The sequence below is a fragment of the Stegostoma tigrinum genome, chromosome 4, assembly GCF_030684315.1.
Source record: "Stegostoma tigrinum isolate sSteTig4 chromosome 4, sSteTig4.hap1, whole genome shotgun sequence".
NCBI classification, from domain to species: domain Eukaryota; kingdom Metazoa; phylum Chordata; class Chondrichthyes; order Orectolobiformes; family Stegostomatidae; genus Stegostoma; species Stegostoma tigrinum.
This window is the reverse complement of record NC_081357.1, coordinates 107,436,631-107,451,588: the sequence shown is the minus strand read 5'-3', so window position 1 is coordinate 107,451,588 and position 14,958 is coordinate 107,436,631. Positions and strand designations below refer to the sequence as shown.

The following is a 14,958-nucleotide window of genomic DNA, read 5'->3' as shown; positions in this document are numbered from 1 at the left end:
TTGTCAACATTCTCCACTATTAGCCCACAGTCTCATGATATCTCAACCAGAGCGGTGGAGCTTCTAGTGAAAAGGAAGAAGGTAGCTTACATAAGGTGGAGGAAGCTAGGGTCAAGTTCAGCTAGAGAGGATTACATGCAGGCAAGGAAGGAGCTCAAAAATGGTCTGAGGAGAGCCAGGAGGGGGCACGAGAAAGGCTTGGCAGAAGGAATCCGGGAAAACACAAAGGCATTTTACACTTACGTGAGGAATAAGAGAATGGTCAAAGAAAGAGTAGGGCCGATCAGGGATAGCATAGGGAACTTGTGTGTGGAGCCTGAGGAGGTAGGGGAAGCCCTAAATGAGTTTTTTGCTTCTGTCTTTACGAAAGAAACGAACTTTGTAGTGAATGAAACCTTTGAAGAGCAGGTGTGCATGCTGGAATGGATAGAGATAGACGAAGCTGATGTGCTGAAAATTTTGTCAAACATTAAGATTGACAAGTCGCCAGGCCCAGATCAGATTTGTCCTCGGCTGCTTTGGGAAGCGAGAAATGCAATTGCTTCGCCACTTGCGAAGATCTTTGCATCCTCGCTCTCCACTGGAGTCGTACCTGAGGACTGGAGAGAGGCAAATGTAATTCCTCTCTTCAAGAAAGGAAATAGGGAAATCCCCGGCAATTATAGACCGGTAAGTCTCACGTCTGTCGTCTGCAAGGTGTTAGAAAGGATTCTGAGGGATAAGATTTATGACCATCTGGAAGAGCATGGCTTGATCAAATACAGTCAATACGGTTTTGTGAGGGGTAGGTCATGCCTTACAAACCTTATCGAGTTTTTTGAGGATGTGACTAGAAAGGTTGATGAGGGTCGAGCTGTGGATGTGGTGTATATGAACTTCAGTAAGGCATTTGATAAGGTTCCCCATGGTAGGCTCATTCAGAAGGTCAGGAGGAATGGGATACAGGGGAACTTAGCTGCTTGGATACAGAATTGGCTGGCCAACAGAAGACAGCGAGTGGTAGTAGAAGGAAAATATTCTGCCTGGAAGTCAGTGGTGAGTGGAGTTCCACAGGGCTCTGTCCTTGGGCCTCTACTGTTTGTAATTTTTATTAATGACTTGGACGAGGGGATTGAAGGATGGGTCAGCAAGTTTGCAGACGGCACAAAGGTCGGAGGCGTCGTTGACAGTGTAGAGGGCTGTTGTAGGCTGCAGCGGGACATTGACAGGATGCAGAGATGGGCTGAGAGGTGGCAGATGGAGTTCAACCTGGATAAATGCGAGGTGATGCATTTTGGAAGGTCGAATTTGAAAGCTGAGTACAGGAATAAGGATAGGATTCTTGGCAGCGTGGAGGAACAGAGGGATCTTGGTGTGCAGATACATAGATCCCTTAAAATGGCCACCCAAGTGGACAGGGTTGTTAAGAAAGCATATGGTGTTTTGGCTTTCATTAACAGGGGGATTGAGTTTAAGAGTCGTGAGATCTTGTTGCAGCTCTATAAAACTTTGGTTAGACCGCACTTGGAATACTGCGTCCAGTTCTGGGCGCCCTATTATAGGAAAGATGTGGATGCTTTGGAGAGAGTTCAGAGGAGGTTTACCAGGATGCTGCCTGGACTGGAGGGCTTATCTTATGAAGAGAGGTTGACTGAGCTCGGTCTCTTTTCATTGGAGAAAAGGAGGAGGAGAGGGGACCTAATTGAGGTATACAAGATAATGAGAGGCATAGATAGAGTTGATAGCCAGAGACTATTTCCCAGGGCAGAAATGGCTAGCACGAGGGGTCATAGTTTTAAGCTGGTTGGTGGAAAGTATCGAGGGGATGTCAGAGGCAGGTTCTTTACGCAGAGAGTTGTGAGAGCATGGAATGCGTTGCCAGCAGCAGTTGTGGAAGCAAGGTCATTGGGGTCATTTAAGAGACTGCTGGACATGTATATGGTCACAGAAATTTGAGGGTGCATACATGAGGATCAATGGTTGGCACAACATTGTGGGCTGAAGGGCCTGTTCTGTGCTGTACTGTTCTATGTTCTATGTTCTATGTTCTATTATAAGATGGTGGCAGAGAATCAGTGCAATGGGAGGGTTGCTTAGCCTAGGAGCCCAAAGCTTGTGTGCTTTTACTTTTCTTTTCCTTCTTTCATCTTTTCATTCTCATTTTTCTTCATCTTCTGATGTCACGAGGAAGCAGGAGTGTTGTCAGTTGGCTGCAGTGATGGTGATGCCTGGAATGAAAATTCCTGACTGCCATAGGCCCGGAGCCTGGACTCGGAGAGACATTGGGTTGTTGGCTGAGGCAGTGCTTGGTGCCCCAGACCAGGACTGTGGTAAGCCCTGAGCAGGGACTTGGGAACCCAGCGGGACATCGGCTGTAGCAGTGGCAGTGCCCAGAAGAGGACTCCTGGGTGCAGTAGGCCCACACTGGGGGACAGACTTGGGGGTCTTTGACTGCAGCAGTGGCTGAAGCTTAGACTCGGATGCCCAGAGGAGGACTTCTTGCTGCGGGACCTTACAAAAGCCCTCTATTTGTGTTTGTAGACCCCTTGTTCAGAAGATGATTTATGTATTTCCTTTTTATTCCTTTGCATGCATAAGTGGCAGCATGGACTGGGGTGGATGGACTGTAATTCTGAAATTTTTATTCCTTTATTTTTCTATTTCATTCCTATGGTTTTGTACTTTCCTAATTTATTACTAAGAATCTGTACTTAAAAACCTGTACCTAGGTATCTTTTGTACCTAAGATGGCACTGCAGGGGCAATTTGTGAACTTTTCATTGTACTCATGTGAGTACATGTAACAATAAAGCTAATTCTAATTCTGATTCCATCTCTCATCCCATCCTGGTACCAACAGTTAATGTTTGAGCCTGTAGTTCCAAGACAGCCAAATCCCCCCTCTTTTCTGGTGCACAAGTATCTACATTCCCATACTGCTCACTATTTCCAGGCTGTTCACCCTTGCCACCTTCCTAACCCTGTCCAGTCCCCCAGATACACAGACTTTATGACAGTAAAATGGGGAATCTTTACAATATGCACCCCTTGGTCACCTAAATGCGTATGACGTGAAGATGACACTTGCTCTCATCGATCAGTTTTAGATGCCAGATGTAGCCTGCACAATTTTGCTCCAAAAGGTAAATCATTTTACGTTGAAACAATTGCAACATCCCTTGTTTCAATGCATTTTAAAACGTTGCTGCTGCTTGCATTCAGAAACCTTACTTCTCTAATTTCCTTCATGTTGACAACCTTCCTGCCCCAAGCAAAGCTCTACTTCACCCACCCATAACCTGAATGAGTTTCACCAGACGCCAGCACAGTGATAGCAGCAACAGACATGCTGCCACATCCGGAAAGATGTGGTGCAGTGGTCTGTGCATGTTTGATTTTGAGCAAAGTACTCTTTTGGAGAAATGAGATGCATTGTTATTTAAAAATAAATGTATGACAAAATTCTATTTCCACTTTTGTAGCTTCAGCACACCGCATGCACACAAACACACACAGACACAAGATAAAATAGCAGTCAGATAGGAGGAATGTTTGCTCTTGTTCATAGTACTGAGCGTGTCTAAGGAGGGGGGGGCCGCCCTAGTAGGCAGATGCTTATTTTATATGCAAAAAGCATGGTTCAGTGAAGTCAACGTTGTGACAAAAACTGGGAGGTCCATACATTTTAAACTTGTATTTGAAACCAGGGAATAAACATGTTATGATCTGCACAAAGACCAATAACGTTTAAAAAGGTACATGACACTAATGAGAAATATCAAATGACACGAGTTCAGGAACATAAAACACAGAACAGTACAGCACAGTACAGGCCCTTCAGCCCACAATGCTGGGTCGGCCTATTATCCTACTCAAAGGTCAAACTACCCTGCATATCCTACAATTTACTATCATCTATGTGCCCATCCATGAGTCGCTTAATGTCCCCAATGTATCTGACTCCACTACTACTGCCAGCAGCACATTCCACGTACCCACGCTCTCTGTGTAGAGAACCTACATCTGACATCTCCCCAAAACTTCCCTCTAATCACCTTAAAATTATTCTCCCTTGTAATAGTCATTTCCGCCCTGGGAAAAAGTCTCTGCCTATCCATTCTATACCTCTCATCATTTCGTACACCTCTATCATGTCACCTCTTATCCTTCTTCACTCCAATGAGAAAAGCCTTAGCTCCCTCAACCTTACCTCATTGGACCTGCCCTCCAGACCAGGCAGCATCCTGGTAAAAGTCCAGACAGTATCCTGATAAAGTTAAAAGATTTTTACTGCTGCAAACTAAAAGCAACATTGTCAAAATACTATTCTAGTATGCAGCTTATGGATCACTAAAGGATTTAACTTTTGAAACCCTTACACAGTTATACTTTATATTGCCTCTTACTATTTTCACTTCATACTGCAGGGGCCAGATTCTCTGTTCTCGATGCATTCCTTCTTTTTGTATTTTCCATCCAGATAACTTCTAACACCTGAACTGACTTTCCCAGTTACCCTAAGAGATTCTGATCTAACCAAATTCAGTGAATCTGGGATCATTTAAATCCTCACAAATTTGTTCCATTCAGTTCAGACATGAGCTTTCTGCATGGGGAACATGACACTGGATGCCTCTATTCCCTTCTGCTCTCTCCCAGAATTGTGCAAATCAATCAATTTGTGAAGATTAGAAATATTGCAAGAAAACATTGGAAGTGGATATAAATGGTTTTCTTTTGCCTTCTCAGCTTTCAAGGCCCTTTTCCATGACAATGTGAATCACATGGATCTTGTATCCAGGTAGGAATGCTACTTAACTGTTCTTGAACTCCCACCCCAAACTCCATTCTAACCCAGAATCAAGGATACAGATCAAGGTATAACTGTTTATAAAAGTCATATCTCCCTGTAACTTGAAAACTATCAGAATTTGAAAGCTGTCTGAACAACTCTCCTGGCCATTGTTTATAGTTGTAAATATCTCATACTTGCTATTGTCTACTCCCCCTCCTCCCATTCCTCTGCAGTGAAACTCCCTGGCCCTTCTTTCACCTTTAATAATGAAGTCCCCTTGGCTTTTATGGGCAGAATTTAGAACAGTTGACATGAACCTTTCATTCTTCCACTCAGAATTAAAGGGCCAATCTGAAAGCACAACCATCTTACAAATCTCAAAATTTATAACAAGCCACACTGCAAAGAGATACAGAAATCTTAGGTTTAAATCACTCAGGTTAGTTGCATACTGTAGATATTGACCAAAGTATAACAGTACATTCCCATTTAAGGTTCAGTTTAACAAAAATGACCAAGAATAATAAGCAATTGTTAAAGGGATACCAATTAGTATTAATGCCCTTTGACTTCGATAAGCTGCAGAGCATGATCCATTTCACTCCAAGTAAAGAGATATTTAACAGGCATCAAAAGTTAAAGGTTTATTAGACAGAGTTCAGGCATGTACTTTCAGTCAACATATTTTATTCCAACTCTCACATCACAAAAACTCCCATACACTAACTGCTTGTTTCCCATGTGTCAAATATGCACAAATAACTTTCCCTCAATTATCCCAACATTTAACCATCACGTGTTCCTTAGTTCCATTTGATCTCTGGCATACCTACCTGCACACACACACACACACACACACACACACACACACACACACACGAATATTTAACCTAACAGCTCTGCGCTACAGTTGTTGAAGAAGGTAACTCATCATCACCTTCTCAAGGTCAATTAATAAATGTTTGCCTAGCCAGTGACTCCCACATCCCTTTAATGAATAAAAATCAATGCTGTAAAGAAACAAAATATTTGTTTGGCTTAGAAATGTATAAACACATACGTATATAAACTACACCGTTGATTAATTCAACACCACCATGAAACTAAACAATATTTTAACGTATACAATAATTTTTAGTATAATTTAGTGGTTACCACACAGAAGTCATTTGATTCCATCATGTTTCTTTCAACCTTTGCTAACACAATCCAAAGCTAACCCAACAAGCATTCTCACTCTCCACTGCCTTTCATCTGCCTCAAAAATGTGTTCAATCTGCTCAAAAAGGATCAATGACCTTTGCAGATGACATAAAGCTGTGTGGGAGATTGAGCTGTGAGGAGGATGCAGAGATGCTTCAGTGTGATTTGAACAAGTTGGATGAGTGGGCAAATGAGCGGCAGATGAAATATAATGTGGATAAATGTGAGGCTGGCAGCAAAGACGGGGAGTAGACTATCTGAATGGCAATAAATCAGGAAAGTGGAATGTGCAACAAGTCCTGAGTGTTCTTCTAAACCAGTTGCTAAAAGTAAGGATGGCAGAGGTGAAGAAGGCTAATGGTATTTTGGCCTTCATAGTAAGAAATTAGAGTACAGAAGCAGGGACATCTTGCTGCAATTGTACAGGGTCTTGGTGAGCTCATACCTGGAGAGCTGTCTACAGTTTTGGTCTCCTTGTCAGAGGATGGGTATTCTGGATATGAAGGAAGTATAACAATGATTTATCAGATTGATTCCTGAGATAGAAGGGCTTTTGAATGAAGTAAGATAGATCACTTGGAGTTTGGATGTTACAGAAATCCATAAAATTATAGTTAGATTAGACAGGTTAAACACAGGACGTACGTTCGAGATCACCAGAGAGTCCAGAACCGGAAAGGTTGGTCATTTCAGATTGAAATGCGGAGAAATTTCTTCTCTCAAACATTGGTAAGCCTGTGGAATTTTCTGCCACAGAAAACACTGAGGTCAAAACATTGAATGTTTTCACGCAGTTAATATTGTTCTTAGGGATCAAACAATACAGGAAGAATGCACAACAGGATACTGAGTTGGATGATCAGTCATGATAATACTGAATGGCAGAGCAGTCTCAAAAGGACAAATGGCCTACTCCTATTTTCCATGTTTCTATGCCCAGTACTCCCTGTGGAAATGCAAGCAATTTGACTGTGTAGAGGCGTATTTAGTGTATGTTTTAAATGAGTAGGAAGTTGAAAATAAGAGATGAAACTGATTGTTGACGATAGTATAAATTAGCAAATGGTGATCAACAGCCCACAGCATACAGGTTCTTGACAGTCTGTTTTGCCTTAACTCCAAAGACTAATTCCATTTCCAGAATTTAAAAAGCATTCAGTTTTAAAACCTCAGTCCCATCCTCTGTTGGCCTCCACTCCTGCAGTGGAAAATATTAACTACATTCTTTTATCATGATCTTGATGGCTCTACACTCTCTGCTCAGGACACTTTCTATAATGGCATCTTGAAATTGCACAAACGGTTCTAACTGGGATCTAACCAGTTACTTGAGCTGATATTTCCAAAGTTCCTGGCTCTTGTTCTTCACGTTCTTATTTTAAAGATATTCTTCATCAGGTTTCCAATTTCATTACAGAACAGAAAAATCTTGTCCCCATGAGTTTAGAACACGATAATTCTTCAAATAGGATATATGAAAGCAATCAACATAAATTTTCCACATTTTAGGTTCAGTCCCTGATCATTTATATTTGGTGAACTGAATTTGGGATAGAGAGAATATGAGTGAGACATTCTAATATCTAGTAGTGTTCTCACTGATTATATCAATAACTGAAATAGGGTGTGTGGAACATAATTTCAAATCTATTAGATGACAATATATTCAGCAAGGTGGAGAGCCGTAATAACAACATCAGCAGGGCATGGACAAATTGAGGAAATGGGAAAACCCACATTAAGTTAGCAAAGATATATGAAAGGATTCATTTTAGTGGTAAGAAAAAGGAGAGCATTAAAACTTTAAGAATTAAATTCCAGAATTTTAACAGGACTACAGAAACAGCAGAAGACCATGCACAAATCATTGAAGGCCCAGGAGAAGTTGAAAAGACTGTTTGGAAAAAACAAATGCACACAGGATCCTTGGTTTTATTAATTCAGACAGAGATTTTGTTTACAGTTCATTGGATATTGGCATCACTGACCATCTCAATTTATCGTCTAGAAAGTATTGATGAGCTCCCTTCTTAAACCAGTGCAGTGAATGTGAAATAAATACACCTGCATGAATATTGGAGAATTACAAAATTTGACCATGTGATGAAGGAACAGCAATATAATATCAAGTCAGGATGTCGAATAACTTAGAATCCCTAGAGGGCAGATCATTTGGCCCTCTGAAGGGTATCCCACCCAGACCTAGCCCCTAATCCTATTTCCATAACCCATATTTCCCATGGCTAATTTACCTAGTGTGCACATCCCTGGACATTAAGGGGTAATTTACCATGGCTAATCCACCTAACCTGCACACCCTTGGACAGTGGGAGGAAACCAGAGCACTCCGATGAAACTCACAGACATGGAGAGAACATGCAAACCTCACACAGACAATCACCTCGGCTGGAATCGAACCCGGTGTTACGAGGCAACAGTGCTGACCACTGAGCCACTACACTGCCCTGATGGGAACTCGGAAACATAAATGCCTACATAATCCCTTCCACTCTTCTCTTGTCTTTGACTTTCTAAAAAGGTAGGCATTTGAAAGTCTGGATTGGGCCATTGAGAGTTCTGCAACGTGTTTTGTACGTATGACACACTGCAGCCAAAATACATCAGTTAACAAAGATGGGGAATGAATTCATTTGGTCATAACAGTTTGCAGCAGAGTCTGGAATCTGAGGGAAGGTTTAAAAAAAATTGGCAAATGAATCAGCGGCAACATGAGACAAAATGTTTCACACTACCTTTAATCTGAAAACCACTGCCTGAGAGGTAATATGGGCAGATTAACTTCACCAAAAGAATCTGAATAACTCTCTAATAAGGTAAAGGGCTATGAAGAGAGAACGATAAAGTGAAATTAATTGGATACCTGTTTTAAAGAGCTGCTCCAAGTATGGTGGACCGAATGACCACTTCTATCCTGTATCATTTTATGATTCTATAATCAGTTAAAGAGGCGGACGAGTATTATGCAAGTTATCACAAAAAAAATCTCTAATATAGGCAATGCAAGTGTAAAATGGTTTCTCATCCTGAGCCTTCAAAATCAGAGTTCAATTTGAATCCCGTTGAGATGCAATCAAATCACAGGTGGCTGTTAAGGAGTCACCTTCAGCTTGCAACTAATTTAGAAGGATCAGAAGCCATAGCTGAAGTACTATTGGCCCAAAATTTAATATGTTCCCACAAAAAAGCAGTAGAGAATATCTTCAGTCCACCCATGTCTAGAGTGCTGGGATCCAGTTCAATTCATGAGAATGGGATCCTGAGCTGGACTCACACCAGCTCTCCCAGAAATACTTCCACCGGTCCCCCATTCATTTGGAAGAAGTCCAACACACTAAAACTGGAACTGATTCAGCTGTAGAAAGGTGACAGGATCCTAATGGAAATGGGATCTACCTCACTTTCCCATCATCTTGTATGTTTTTGCCAAAGGCCCCAGAATATGAGGAGCCATCCTTAGAAGAAAATTCACAAATGGGCATTCTGGGAAATTAAAATTCTCAGGATGGTAGTCTGAAATTGGTGCAGTTTTGAAATTGAATACAAGACTTGTTACTGGGGCAAATCAGTAACAATTTCCCTCTGCACTTGGAGTGCATTTTACCTGATCTAGATTGCATGACAAAAATTGGAAATAGTATTATATTTCTCATTCTCAACATCCACCCAAGCGGATAAAATTCTTTCCCAAAAAGGAGGGGCACACGATATGATAGCTGAACTGAACTGAACTGATCCTGAAAGAAATATAATCTAAAAGATGCACCAGTGAGTTATCAGACAGCAAATGTATTAGCGGTGGGCCAAACCACATTTCTCCAACCAATAGTGTGTAAATTTACAAATATAGAAACATCAGGAAATTCCCTCTATCATGGATGGTGGAAAAAAAGTAATGAAGATTTCATTAGAGCTGATATACTGCATTGACTTTTACCCAGAAAGTGACTGTCCCATTCAGAATCATCACTACATCTGGACAGTGATATACAATGCTCGAAAATCAATGTAAATGAACTGGCAGTCAATTCCTGTACAATGACAAATGCTCATGCAAAAAGCATAATATGTTAGCTGGGTGTCTTTTGGCCACAGCTGATCCATTCTATTATTAATTTATGATATTGCTCCCATCATTATTAATTTATAATATTGTTCCCATCAAAAGCACATTTAACTGGACAAAAGCAGCATTGTTGCATGTATTGATCAAATATTGATTAATATAGTGGCGTCATTAGAAAGTAATGTTTGCTCGAATCGCAAAACAAAAATGCATAAACTTTTTGATAAAAACAAGTGTGGAAATTTTCAGTACAATCCATCAAAGCAGACTAGGGAATCTGAGTGAAAACAGACACCTACCTTCGTAGCAAGCTGAGACACAGAACTCGTAGTCTCTTCTGGAAGCAAAGGGTCCTTGCTCTGAAACAAGTCATGAAACAGACATTCCAAATATGTTACTGCTCAGATAGAAGGCAATGCAATCTCATGAGAACTTAAAACTCCTGTGAACTCAGACCTTAAAAGGCAATGCAGTATTGCGCCAACCTTGTGAAACCTTTATTCTGTTATAGTTTACTCTTCATTTTGAGGTGCACCGTTGAGGCAACGTGAAAGTACAGACGCTATCATTATTAGCTTGTGTGGTATCTGAAAGATAATCGCCTAGATGGTTCCTGCACCCCGAGGAAACGGGCGTTTAAAAACCTTCGCACGTTGTGACACATGTTAGAAAAGGAAGAAAACATTTCTCCAATTGCCGGCCGCTCCAGATTTGTTTGCCCCCGCACCCCCCGCCCCCCCACGCCCGCAGCCAGAGCCTGGTTCGCCTCCCCCCACCCCGCCACCAACGCCAACATCCCATCTCAGTGAGATAGTGGAAGCTGCAGTAGGCTCCCTCGCTGAGATACGCTGTTAGCAGTCTCGCCTGCACCAGAGCTGCTCTCCAGCGGCCCTATCGCCGGCAGGCGAGTGAAGCTTATCCCCGGGGTGAACACATCGGAACCATCCCAGCCTGAGATCCGCGCTCAATCCGACCTAAAAAGAATCCGCCATCCTTTACTGTCATTAAAGGAACGTCAATAATACATACTCCCGGCGGAAGGCCAGGTTACGTGAAGTTAAAAGGACACTTACGGACAGCATACACCCTTTTGCGTCGGACATAACGGGCTGGGAGCCTGGCGTGTGCGAGAGAAACCTGAGCGAGTGTAGCAAAGCATTTGGACCTCCTCCCGCAGCTACTGAAATAAAAGATATCTGCTTGGAATTAATGGGGATCGTACCTTCGACACTTCCTGCGGCTTGTCATCCTCCGAGTCAGAATCTTTTAGTCCTTTATGCTTATTTCTCCACATTCTTCAGTCTGCTTGTGAGCAAAATGTTGAAGATTTGGTTTGTATTTTTTGTTGTCTTTAATTTGCCCTCCTGCCTTCTCCTTCTGTCTGTCTCCCTCTGACCCAAACGCCGAAGGCTACATTCGATTTGAAACTCCTGAACACTGCAGGAGGCCAGCGGCGAGAGAACAGCAACACAATCCCCAGCTGGAGCCTGTCCAGCACAACCCCACGGTCTAATCTGTTCACATGGTTAACGGCTGACAGTGCTCAGGAGGATTAGTCTGACCAATCGCTAAGGAACAGTGTTGTTTCCCCAGCCTAATAAGAAGGAAAGATCAAAAGGCTAACTAAGGCTTACAACCAGCAAAGATTCTTCCCCTCCCCCCTCACCTGTGTGACTGACACATGCAAAACCTACACACAAACAAAAAAAATCTTAAGTACTGTACTGAGGGGAGGTGGGGTCATTTATTACCTCGCTTGTTGCCATGGTATTCCCAGAACTCTTCCACATTGCTTGAGAGTTTTGATCAAAATGCGAAAGAGGATTTTTTTTCAGCTTAAAAGTGTCAATGCTAGCGCAAACTGGCCATTTTAATCTTTCCAGTACTCCCAAGAACCACAGCAGTATGCAGACAATATCAAATTGGGACATTCATTCTCGCATTTCTAACTAAGCGCACGCATCTTTCCTCATTGTGAACTTGTGAGTTCAAATCTGAGAATTTGCATTAATTTACCCAAGCATGAAAGCCGGAACAATTTGTACTGACCTTCCAGGTTGAGTCGACGTCTTTTTGCAGCAAAGTGCGCAGACCAGAGTTCATCCATAAAACTTATTTTGATGGCCTGCGTGCCAGGAAGGGGTGTATTGAAGGGTTGTAGGGGACTGGGGGTGGAGAGGGGTTGCTATAGAGACTTAGGCTTAATCTTGATCATTTCCACAACAGCCGTGTAGAAAATAGGTTGAGCATACAAGTTAGCAGCTTCAGGATATCCGAACAGGATGAAGATAAGATCAGAGAACTATGGAGTCAGATCAAATGATCGGAATCTACCTTTGACTCAATAAATGTGTGGAGTGAAGGGGTCTCATTTTAAACAAAAACATAAAACGTCAGTTAACCTCCCCACCCATAAAATACAAGCACCACAAACATTGTACGGTCCGATTTGCACTTATTGTGACCCACATGCTAAAACTTTTTAAATAGGGACGGACAGTCTATGTAAAGTAAACCTGCCCACGCCAAGGGAATTTACTTACAAACAATTTGATTACAGATAGATTCTGGCTTTTTTTCCCTCTATTGTGCAATTGGCTTTCCAACACAAGAGTTGCAGTCCCTTTGAATTCAAACAATGTAACAAAATCCGTTATGAAAAAGGTCATCGGACGCGAAATGTTATCTCTGGTGTTTCTCCACAGACGCTGCCTGACCTGCTGAGTTTTTCCAGCGATTTCTGTTTCCGTTTCTGATTTCCAGCATTCGTAGTTTTCAGTGTTTTTTGTTGTAACAAAATTGTTTATACCACTTTCAAAGTCTATGTCTCAAAGTGAACGAATCTGTCAACTGAGCAAGACTGACGTTTTAAATAAAGGAATTTTCACTTCCAATCTAATTTTAATATTTAATTATAATGTTAGTGTAATCTACCGAAAAATGCTGCCGTAACTTTTCCCCCATGTTGGTTAACCGGAATATTTAGAAACGACGCGGGCATTTTTTTTCGAACCGTTATCAATCATTTAAGACAGTTTGCCGGTGAAGAATCCACGATTTTCTTTTTCAGAAGTCTCGATACAACTATCAAGTTAGTTGCTTGCTGGAATTACTGGAGCTGACAGTTTGCCTCAGTCCAGTCTGCTTAAAACCTGGCAAAAAGCTTTTGCATTTGAATCGATCTAATTATCCCTAAATTATGTTCTCCAATATCCAACCAACAATCACAGACTGCTGCATCTTCCCATGTTCCAGCATTTCTCTGCCTTACGTCAATATTACTTCCCTCAATCACATGGGAAAATATCCATTAGTGATATTTTTGTGCTTGGAGTAATGATACGTTGTTGCTCCTGGCTTCAGGGTGACAGCAGACCTTTCCTTTTAGATGTGTTTGCCTTCCTAGTTCAAGTTTCACATTAGATGTTTGGACAAGTGGACATTCTGGAGCTACCATCTGCTTCAGGGTGAACTGCATTACTCCAAACCTCAGCATCAGGATATTGTCAATGCCGACTAAAGCCTGACAATATTGGGCACTATTTTCAATGCCAGTACATGTATATTTCCAGTTAAATATTCAAAACTGTTGCCTCTAGCTTTGGGCATAAGCTCTATTCCATGCAATCAATTCCTGACAGCCGCTTGAGGCTGGACTAGTCTATTCACAGTCTCTTCGACCTATTTAACCCTAAACTATGTCCCCTATTCCATATCTTCTCCACCACAAAAGTGATATACTTTCATCTCCATTATACTTCCTGCCTCCTGCCTATCTCTGCTTACTCTCATGCCTTTGTCATCTTCAGACTCAATCATTTCAACATTGTCCCATCCTCTGCCCTCCATAAATGTGAGCTCTTTCAAATTCTGCAGCAATATCATACCAGCACTGTTCACTCAGCTGCCCCTTGTTCACTCACCTAGAATGCTCTTGCAGTCTATGATATTTTTCTCATACATGTGCTCAAATATCTTTGTGACCCCAGTCTGTCTTATCTCTGTCACTTTCTCCAGCATTACAACCTAGTAGGAAGCTTTTGCATTCATCACATATTTCATTCACCTTGACAGTGATCGCAAACCATTTCACCATGGCTCTAGACTTCTATGTTCTCTCCAACTATCTACCACCCCAATACTCTTCCCTGCTTTAAAATCTGCCTTAAAGTATATGTCTTTAATCCAGCTTCAATCATGTCCAAGGTAACAAAATGTGAAGCTGGATGAACACAGCAGGCCAAACAGCATCTCAGGAGCGCAAAAACTAACGTTTCAATCATGTCCACCCAGGTTTCTCATTAAAATCACAGAGTCATATTGTCCTACACCATGGAGACAGGCCCTTCAGCCTAAACTGGTCCATACTGACCAAAGTATCTGTCCACACTAACCCTACTTCCCTACACTTGCCCCGTGTCTTTCTAAACCTTTGCCATCTATGTATTCATCCAAATGAATGTTGTTAAATGTACCCACCTCAACCACTTCCACTGGCAGATCATTCCATATGCGTACCACCTATCTGTGTAAAAAAAAGTTGCCCCTTAGGTTCCCATGTATTCTTTCCCCTCTTACCTTAACTGATGCCTCTAGTCTTCCATTTTCCAACCCTGGGTAAAAATATTGATTGCATTCACCCTATAAAAGCCTCTCATGATTTTATCCACTTCTATGATATCCCCCCTCACTCTTCTATGCTCTGATGGAAAATGTCCAAGCTTGTCCACCCACTCTGTATAACTCAGTCCCTTAAGTTCTGGCAACATCCTTGTAAATTTCTTCTGCACTCTGTCTGGTTTAATAACATCCTTCCTATAGCAAGGTGACCAAAACAGAACAAAATACTGCAGGTGCAGCCTTACCAAAGCCCTTTACAACTGCAACAAAACTTCCC

At 41.8% G+C, this 14,958-nt stretch overlaps 1 protein-coding gene across 14 annotated transcripts in view; it reads right to left on the bottom strand.

Annotated features, from left to right (window-relative positions):
* Positions 1 to 12,867, bottom strand: part of LOC125452409 (testis development-related protein-like) — a 61,319-nt gene extending 48,452 nt beyond the window's left edge. The window contains exons 1-4 of one of the 14 annotated variants that reach the window (XM_048530747.2): positions 12,779 to 12,867; positions 11,284 to 11,363; positions 10,361 to 10,420; positions 8,859 to 8,927 (exon numbers count right to left, since the gene is read on the bottom strand). In XM_048530747.2, the coding sequence (XP_048386704.1) occupies positions 8,859 to 8,927; positions 10,361 to 10,420; positions 11,284 to 11,355 (201 nt within the window). In that variant the 5' untranslated portion in view covers positions 11,356 to 11,363; positions 12,779 to 12,867. Of the gene's footprint in view, positions 1 to 8,858; positions 8,928 to 10,360; positions 10,421 to 11,134; positions 11,260 to 11,283; positions 11,759 to 11,812; positions 12,050 to 12,110; positions 12,446 to 12,778 lie in introns of those variants that run through there. The other 13 variants (XM_048530745.2, XM_048530744.2, XM_059645593.1 and 10 more) reach the window with 13 other exon arrangements.
* Positions 12,868 to 14,958: the final 2,091 nt, after the last annotated feature.